The 10,306-nt window shown below is 36.4% G+C and overlaps 1 protein-coding gene across 1 annotated transcript; it reads left to right on the top strand.

Moving 5' to 3' along the window:
• Nucleotides 1-6,159: 6,159 nt before the first annotated feature.
• Nucleotides 6,160-8,589, top strand: LOC110759603 (uncharacterized). The gene is made up of 2 exons (XM_088245735.1): nucleotides 6,160-6,399; nucleotides 6,730-8,589. Exons 1-2 carry the CDS (start codon nucleotides 6,160-6,162, stop codon nucleotides 8,587-8,589), a joined length of 2,100 nt encoding a protein of 699 aa, XP_088101861.1.
• The last annotated feature ends 1,717 nt before the right edge of the window (nucleotides 8,590-10,306 follow it).

Genomic DNA, 10,306 nt, shown 5'->3' on the forward strand with positions numbered 1-10,306 from the left:
AAGTGAGCATCTATGCGACTGTACCAAGCTCGAGGTGCTTGTTTCAGTCCATAGAGTGCTTTCTTCAGTTTGAACACCTTCTCTTCTTCTCCTTTTCTCTCATAACCAGGTGGTTGATCAATATATGCCTCCTCTTGCAGGTTGCCATGCAAGAATGCGGACTTCACGTCTAATTGAAAAATTGACCAGGAATTTTGGGCTGCAAGGGAAATCACTAACCTGATCGTGTCATGCCTTGCAACTGGGGCAAACACCTCTTTGTAATCAATGCCATGCTTCTGTTTGTAGCCCTTAGCTACCAAACGAGCTTTGTGCTTGTCAACTTCACCTTTTTCGTTCAACTTTGTTCTAAATACCCATTTAACACCAATGGTTTTCTTTCCCTTTGGAAGATCAGTTAACTCAAGTTTGATTCTTCTCAATGGACTTGATTTCATTGTCCATTGCTTCCCTCCATTTCTCCTCTTTAACAGCCTCAGTATATGTAATTGGATCACTGTCCACAAGTAATGCAAAGTGAGCATTTTCATCATCAGAACTTGAATAACTTACATCATAGTCCATCATCCATGCTGGCCTCTTCCTTGAGTTTTCATCTCTCAGATTGTATCTCTCTTCTTCAAACTGTTGAGATGACTGATCTTCAGGTTGAGGTGGCTGCTGGGCTTGAGTGTCAGGAGCTGCTGCTACCTCTTCATTGTCTGAATCATCATTGACTGGAATTTGTTGTTGAACCGATCTGTTCTCAGACCAATTCCACATAGTATCTTCATCAAATATCACATCCCTGCTTATCACTATCTTCTTTGTAACTGGATTGTACAGTTTATATGCTTTTGAGACTTCACTTACACCAAGAAAAACACATTTTTCACTTTTGTCATCCAACTTCTTTCTTTTCTCATCAGGGATGTGTGCATATGCTATGCACCCAAACACCCTAAAGTGATCAACAGCAGGTTTCAATCCACTCCAAGCTTCTTGAGGAGTCATATTCTTAACAGAAAATGTGGGACTTCTGTTTAAGATGTGAACTGACCATAGCACAGCTTCAGGCCAAAAATTCTTGGGAATTCTTCCTTTGACTAGCAGACTTCGAACCATGTTGAGAATGGTGCGATTTTTCCTCTCACTTACACCATTTTGTTGTGGTGTATAGGCAGTAGTCAACTGTCTCTTGATGCCTTTCTCTTTGCAAAATGCCTCAAACTCCTTCGAACAATACTCTCCCCCACGGTCAGTTCTTAGTGTTTTAATCTTCTTTTCTGATTCATTTTCAACTAGAGCTTTGAAGCTTTTGAATGCTTCAAATGCTTCTGATTTTTCCTGCAAGAAATAGATCCAAGTCTTTCTACTAAAATCATCAGTAAAGGAGATGAAATATTTCTTGTTACCATTTGAGATGGGATTTATTGGTCCACATAAATCAGAGTGAACCATCTCCAGGATTGATTGAGCCCTTGTTGCCTTGCCACTAGGAAAAGAGTCTCTTTTGTGCTTCCCAATGATGCATTCTTCACACACCTTTGATGGAGGAGTTATCTCAGGTAAGCCAGTGACCATCCCTTTCTGGTGAAGTGTTCTCAAACCATTAAAATTCAAATGGCCATATCTGTAGTGCCATCTCCACGGGTCATCTTCTTTGGCAAACAAGCAAGCCTGCACAGTCTTGATTTTCAAAGGAAACAATCTGTTGGAAGACATTTTTACAACAGCAATGGAACCCCTTTTTGGATCGTATACTTCACACTCTCCTTTATAGATAGTAATCCTGTAACCTTTATCTTGTAGTTGACCAGCACTCAGCAAATTAGTCTTCAAATCAGGAATATAAAAAACATTGGAGATAGTTTCAATAAAGTCATTTTTGGTTCTGATTTGAATATCTCCCTTACCCATCACTTTCACTGTTGATTTGTCACCAAAACTTACTACCGTGTAAAAGCTTTCATCCAAATTAATAAAGGAAGACTTACATCCACTCATGTGATTGCTACAGCCTGTGTCCACATACCATGTCTCCTGATCAGTTTCTGTCAGTGCATGAAAAGCCATCAAAAGTGTCTCTTCCTCTTTCTTTTTCTCCACAAAGTGTGACTTTTCACCTTTTTCTTTTGGTAACTTCGTATAGCACTCATTCTTGTAGTGCCCAAAATTTCCACATCTATAGCACTCCACTTTTGACTTATCAAAGTGATATGCTCCTTTTTCTTCAGAGTCATCATCTCTTTTGAAACCATGAGATGACTTGCTATCATCTCTATGTCCAGACCGTCCACCACCTCGATGACCACGACCATCTCTTCCTCTACCACGTCCACCTCTTCCACGACCTCTTCCTCCTCTAGAACTTGAGGGCTCAGAAAAAGTGGAAGCTTTTAGAGCTGTTTGTTCTTCACTGGCAGTGGTGCGGTTAAGTCTTTGTTCATGCACTAACAAAGAGCTTTGTAGTTCATCAACTCGTAACTCAGCAACATTCTTTGCCTCCTCAATTGAACAGACAATGTAGTCAAATTTTGGAGTCAATGATCTCATAATCTTCTCCACAACTTTGACTTCTTCCATGGTGCCACCATTGGATCTCATCTTGCTTGCTATTCCCAGGGTTCTAGCAAAGAAATCAGTGATGGACTCTCCTGATTTCATTTGTAGATTTTCAAAATCCCTTGTTAGAGTTTGAAGCACTGCACGCTTCACCCTATCTGACCCTTCATATTTCTTCTTCAAAGAATCCCATATTTGTTTGGAGGTCTCCTTCTCGAGTATAGTCTCCAGGATGGATCGATCAAGTGCCTGAAAAAGGTAATTTTTCACCTTCAAGTCCTTCAGCTTCTGTTCAGCAACCCTCTTTTGTTGTTGTTCAGTCAACACAACTCCCTCTGCTGGGGCGTCAATTCCTGATTCCACAAGATTCCAGTACTCCTTTGACCTGAGAAAATTCTCCATCAGCATGCTCCAATGGTCGTAATGACCATCAAATCGTGGAATCGCTGGTTGAACATAACTCTCAGTGGCTTTGTCAGTTGCCATTGTTTCTTGCTGCTGCAAGACACAATCGTTCACTTTTTTCAAGTTTGTTCAGACCCAGAAGGGGCTCTGATACCAAATGTTAAAAACTGAAATTAACTTAAACGTAAAGGATGCTTGAACAGAGTATTTCGCAGTGTAGAAGATACTGCAGTTTTCCTCTCTTATATATATGAAAAACAAAGCTTACAAAAATAACAATCTCCACAATAACCACTAACACAACAACAGCAGATTTTGTGGAGTTCAACTACCTTAAGCAACGGAAGCAAATTTGAACGTGGTAAACAGACTAAACCACAACTTCTATATTCTAGGACTCCAGCTTGACTTGGTCTCTTCATGGCCATGTCAGCTTTATTTAATTAAAACTAATTAAACTTAACAACTTTTAACACAGATATCGTCCCACAAGGATTGATTTAATTCTTAATATTCCTACCAATTAAACTGAAACTAAGTTTACATTGAGAAACTTTAACGGATGAAATTGATTTGAATTTGTAATTGAGAATAACTAAAATTAAAGAAAGCAATTAAAATTAAAGACATAGTTGCAGAACACAAGGGATTTAGGAAAACCAAGAGAGAAAGACACTAGAGCATCCGATTTCACCTTAACCAATTCTAATCCCTTAGCAAATCAATTCCAAGCAATTCCCCTTATTGATGATCAATTTCCCTAAATTATTCAATGGCCATGGCATCTGGTTACATCAAAAGTATCTTTATATGCAATTCTCTGTGGCATCTAGAGAATTCGACACATAAAGACCCATTAAGCTCTATGGAAATTATGTAGCAATCACACAAACCCTAACTGCATGGCATCTACAATTAGTCATTCATGGTATCAATTGCAAGAAGCAGAACTCAAGTTAAGTATGGCAATCTACTCTAACTTGTATCACACTAATTCAACTTAGATGATGATAAGACATCCAAACCAAATTAAACATTAAGCACAACAAAAGTTACTCAATAAAAAGGGAAAAACTTGAAATTAATATTAACTAAGAAATTGAGTATTCATGATTAGGCTACATCATAGCCCTAGCTAAAAAAATTAGTTTCTCATAATCATAATTGAAATCACAATGAAAAATAGCCTGAGTTTAGAAAAACCCTAGTTAGAGCTTCCTTTCTCTTGCCTTGTCTTCTCTGTCTCCTTGATATTCTTCACGTTGATCTCCCCTACAACAATAAGGAACTATATAAAAATCATATATAAAAATCAATCTAACAAAAAAAAAGGTAAGTCTTCCCACATCAGCCCGCCACTTGCATTTGGATTCCAAGCCCAGCTTCCTTCTCCTTAGTTTGGGCTGCCATCCATCAACAAATTTGCATAAGCCCATTGAGATGATTTCCACCAGAATTTCTCTATACACCAAAAACTGCACTTCTTCTTTATTTTCCATGTATTTCCAAAATTAAGCACCTATAAATGAAAAAAATTAAATTTAGTACAATTAACCAATCCAATTATACAAAATCTAAGATAAATATTTATTAAAAAGCTATATAAATATAAGTACACCAAGATGCTTGAAAATCAACTACCACTTTTCATTCTGAAGGATCTCTACCATGCAAAAAAAAAAATTCATTCTACTGATAAGCCTTCAGTAATTTTCCTCTCGTACCTTTTGGTCAAGCACAAAATCTATGACGAGGAGACAAAAGAAGAACTCGAGGAAATTCTGGACACATACCCACCTACTTTTAAATTTTTATTTATAACCCAAATTTAAAATAGGTTGTCATGTAAGACGGATTTTTCCTAGTATTATTAACTAAATTACAATATATGCCATTTACATTCATATTTATTTTCAATCATATCATTAGCTGCCTTAATCAGAATTAATTCTCCCTATTAATAGCATATCAAACACCTCATTTCTTTTGGTTGGCACTCCCTCTTAATATTCTTCTTCCTTTGTTTTTGGCCCAATACATTCTCCTTGTTTTCATTTTAAGTTTATTCTTTACTAAAAAAATTACACAAAGAGATTCTCCTTACTATATGTTAAAATCCTTGTATGCCTCGATTCATGAAGTGTTTTGTTTTCATTTTCTTTTTCACTTACTTAGTTGGATTAAGAAAATGATTTAGGTAATCCTTTCATCGGATTTGAATATACAAAATAATAATTGTAAAGGGACAAATGTTATCAGTAAATATTGTAAACATTACAGAATGACAGATGCCCAATAAGAGCATCCACAATCATGATCCCTATTTCTTAGCTAAAATTTAGCTAAAAACACAACCAAAAAAAAAAAAAACTATTTTAGTAGCTCCCTAATTTGGAGAGTCATAAATGCTTTACTTCTTTTTGTCATAAATACTTTATTTCTTTTTAAATTTTGCTGATTGAGTTTGCAACTCTTCTTTTATAGATTGATTGGCCATGCCATCCAGTGAATGTTGATTATCATTGGCATCATTCGAATCAGTGGCGGAGGTATTTGAAGGCCTGAAGGGGCCTGGGCCCCCCCAAAAGTTTTATAATATTTTATGTTTGGTCTTCTATTCCTACAGATTTTAGGAATTATATATTATAATTTTGCTTGTGGCCCCCTCAAGATGTGTTTCTCTTTCCAAATTAAGCATATATAATTCACCACTTGACTAAAGGTTTTGAATCCACACGCCAGCTTTAGTTTTTTAAATGTCCCATCAATATATTAATAAAAAAATAAAAGCAGCCAATCAAATAAAGTTTCACAGAATTTCCTTTATCAAATAGGAAGTAGACTTTTACCCAGATAAAAAACGATTGGGATTTTAATTTTTGTTCCTATATGAAGCAACATGAACTTAGTTCGAAGCAGCCACACACAACAAAAGAAAATAATTGAATTTGGTTGTTTGCTCTCCAACCTCCTGCGTCAAAATTTTTAATTCCAGGTTAGATAACTTTACATAGTCATAGTTTTTTTCCTTTGTTTATTTGCTTTTTATGAGAATATATTTGTATATGTTTATATGAGTGAAAATTGAAGTTTTCATTGTTATAGTTATATGTTTCGTATCTTATATGTTCTATGCATAGAATATGATAATTTTTTTTTGGGTATAATTTATGAATCATGTTCTTAATAAAATTTGTTATTGGTTTGTAGATGAAGAAACAATCTAAAATTGATGGATTTTTCAAAAGAAAACATGCTGAAGTTACCTCATTTGTACCTGATTCTAATATTGAGACAGTAGCATCTGAAAATCGTTCTGGATCTCCAAGAATTGAGACTACTGACAATGAAGTTGATATTAGTACTTTAGAGCGCGACCCAGGGCTACGTCCACAAATATGGAATTATCCTGTTAATCAACGTGACGAAATTCGACGAGCTTACATTAACGTGGGTCCATACCAACCTATACTTTCCAAGTATCCAAAATCAGGATCAATAACTCATCAGCGTAGCTTTTAAAGTTCATGGTTCAAACTATTTCCTTCGTGGTTAGAATATTCACCTGTGAAAGATGCAGCTTTTTGTCTACCGTGCTATCTTTTTAACAAACCATCTAGACATATTGGGAAAAATGCTTTCACTCTTGAGGGATTTCAAAGTTGGAAGAAAGTTAGAGATGGAAAAAATTGTTCTTTTCTATATCACGAGGGAAAAGATCCTAACTCCCCTCATAAAATTGCTGAAATATCATGTTTGGATTTGATAAATCAATCCCAGCATATACAGAAAGTCGTTGAGAATTATTCTTCCCAACAAATTGCAAACAATCGACTACGACTTAAGGCAACAATTGAAGCAGTCAGGTGGCTTGCATTCCAAGGATGTGCTTTTAGAGGCCATGATGAAAAAAAGAATTCAATCAATTGTGGAAATTTTCTTCAAATGTTAGAAATATTGGCTGCATATAATGAAAAAGTTGCTGGAGTTATCTTAGCTAAAGCTCCCAAAAATTCCTCTTACACATCACCACAGATCCAAAAAGAAATTTTACATGTTTTTTCAACTAAAGTGAAGAAAGCAATCTGTGAAGAAATTGGGGAATCAAAGTTTTGTATAATTGTTGATGAAGCGCGTGATGAATCCAAGAGAGATCAAATGGCTATAGTGTTGCGATTTGTTGACAAAGAAGGTCTTATTCAGGAGCGTTTTTTTAGGCTTGTTCATGTGTCAGACACTGAGGCATTAACTCTGAAAAAAGGTATATACTCTATATTGTCTCATAATTCACTAAATATTCAAAATATTAGAGGACAAGGATACGATGGTGCAAGTAACATGCGAGGTGAATGGAATGGGTTACAAGCTTTGATTTTGAATGATTGCTCATATGCTTACTATGTTCATTGTTTAGCACATCGATTACAATTGGCATTAATTGCATCATCAAGAGAAGTTATTCATGTTCACCACTTTTTCACTAAATTGACTTCTATTGTCAATATTGTTGGTGCTTCATGTAAGCGTAATGATGAACTGAAAAATGCTCAAGCTGCTGAAATTGAGCACATGATTGCAATTGATGAGCTTGAGACTGGGAAAGGAATGAACCAAATTGGCACCTTACAACATGCTGGCGATACTCGTTGGGGTTCTCATTTGAAATCAATTACAAGCTTGGTAAATATGTTTAGTGCAACATGCACAGTTCTAATTAATATAATTGATAACGGAACTACTTATTCTCAACGAGGAGATGCTGATGCAGCTTATGAGGCAATGACTTCATATGAATTTGTCTTTATCTTACATCTTATGAAAGAACTTATGGAGATCACTAATGATCTTTGTCAAGCTTTGCAATGTCAATCCCAAGACATCATAAATGCCATGAATCTTGTTTCTTCCACTAAAGCACTCATCCAAGAATTAAGAGATGATGGATGGGATTCTTTGCTTACCAATGTGAATTCTTTTTGTGAAGCACGGAACATAGATATCTTAGATATGAATGCTTGTTATGTTGCAAGACGAGGTCGAGCTCGCCATCAACAAGATGATTTTACGATTAAGCATTATTACATGATAGATATTTTTTATGCTGCAATAGATTCTCAACTTCAAGAATTAAATAGCAGATTTAGTGATCAAACAACAGAGCTGCTTATTCTGGGGTCGGCTTTGGATCCTCGTGAAGTGAATAAATCTTTTAGAATTGATGATATTTGTCAATTGGTAGATAAGTTCTATCCGCAAGACTTTGAAGATCATGAGAAGATAGGTTTGAGAAGACAACTTCAACATTTTGAGAGTGACGTCGTTAGACTTCCAGAGTTCAAAAACTTGTCAACAATTTCTGATCTATCTCAATGGATGGTAACGACTAGAAGATCAACTACATATCCACTTGTTTATAGAGTGGTTGTGCTTGTGCTAACTCTTCCTGTTTCTACATCAACTGCAGAGCGATCATTTTCTGCTATGCGTATAGTAAAAACTAGGCTTCGTAACAAGATGGAAGACAAATTTCTCATAGACTCTTTGATTATGTACATCGAAAGGGAAATTGCAGAAAAGTTTAGCACTGACTCAATCATAGATGGTTTTCGAGATATGAAAAAACGACGAGTGTTATTTTGATACCTAATTGAATAAACAATTATTTTCTGCCTTTAATTTTTCCAAACATTGTTAAGGTTGAAAAGGTGAAATTTTTTAATGTCTTGTTTGGTTTATATGTTGGCCCCCCAACACATAAATTTCTGGCTCCGCCACTGATTCGAATACTGATTGTTATGATTCAAATCTAAACCCAAAAGATTGAAGAAATCACCACTTTGAGAATCCATCTAACCATAGAAAAGAGACCCAGCAAAATACACTCTAGCAAGCGAATGAACATCCAATATAAATAGCTAAATTCCAACAGTAAAAAGAATTCCAAGAGTTGTCGGTCTTTGGTTGTGCAAAAGCTTTCAATCAAAATTCTATTTTTTGATGAACTCCAATTCAATTTTCATTTTGGGTTTTGTAGCAAATGCCGACGGTAAAATGCATTCAATTCAAGAGTTGTTCGTCTTTGGCTGTGCAATTCAATTTTGATATTCTATGGTTTTTGTGTTTTAAAAGTGTTTGTGTTTTGCAAAATACCTACACAGAAAAGAACTATTTAAATATAAAAAAAGAAAAAAAAAAGAGAAGGGTGTTTGTGTGCTACAAAATGTCTACAGTGAAAAGAATTGAAAAAAAAAAATTGCTTGTGCTTTGCAAAACACCTGTAGCAAAAGGAATAGAAAACATAAAAAGTGTGCTGCAAAATATTACAGCAAAAAGAAATGATAAAATTGTTAAAAATATATGCTTGTGTTTTGCAACGTGGAAAGGTGATTAAAAATATAAAATGCAGAAAAATAAGATAAAATTAAAGACATCATTAAATAAATATTTAAAATAATAATAAAATATAGTACCATTTAATTATAGGGAGTTAATAGGAGCCCTTTCTCTCTCCTCAGATTTAGGAGCTCCTAGAGGTCTCCCGATTTTAGGAGCTGGATAGAGAGCATGATTAGAGGTGGGTTTTTTCAATTCCTCTCTAAATTTTAGCTAAGGAGGTGGTTTAGGGAGCCCATTGTGGATGCTCTAAACCATACATATTGTTTGTTGACGTGCAATAGTATTTAAGCCCACCCAAGAAGGGCTGGACAGGTGGAAAGCTTTGATCAAAAGAAGACCAACTGAGGGGTACACCAACGCCAACCCCTCTCCCACTAACCAGAGGTTGTCTTTGCATATCAGCTCTGGGACTAACCCGAGCGCACAGTGAAGATGGCAGAGTCGACCACTCTCCCACCAACCAGAGTTTGTCTTTGCATATCGACTCGGGGACTGACCCGAGCGCAGCGAAGATGGCAGATTCGACTGCTCTCCCACCAACCAGAGTTTGTCTTTGCATATCAACTTGGGGACTGACCCGAGCGCACAACGAAGATGGACTACCTTGGCTAAGTGATTCAAGCGAGGAAGCGAAGGAGAGGAATTTTTGCTCAGCGAGTGGGATTCATTAACGTGGTAAAAATAACTAAGCCCTGTATTCCCCATAGAGGTTAAACACATGGAAAGCATTGACTCGAGGAAGACCAACCGAGGGCTAACATCAACACCGACCGTTCTCCTACCAACCTGAGGTTGACTTTAGATATTAGCTCGGGGACTGACCCGAGCGAGCAAAGGCATGGATAGATCTCTTAGTTTGGCAATTCATGCGAGGAGGAATACCCGACCACGAAGAGGTCACATCAATGACAAGACCACCCCTAACATGAGATAGTACAACGCCCTTCAGAGCCACCACTCC

The sequence above is a fragment of the Prunus avium genome, chromosome 8 (assembly GCF_965620075.1).
Source record: "Prunus avium chromosome 8, drPruAviu1.hap1.1, whole genome shotgun sequence".
Classification (NCBI taxonomy): domain Eukaryota; kingdom Viridiplantae; phylum Streptophyta; class Magnoliopsida; order Rosales; family Rosaceae; genus Prunus; species Prunus avium.

Coding starts and splice junctions, on each gene's coding strand:
- LOC110759603 (XM_088245735.1), top strand. CDS start 6,160: ATGAAGAAACAATCTAAAATTGATGGATTTTTCAAAAGAAAACATGCT. Junction 6,400..6,729: donor TTCGACGAGCTTACATTAAC/GTGGGTCCATAC, acceptor AATCAATCCCAG/CATATACAGAAAGTCGTTGA.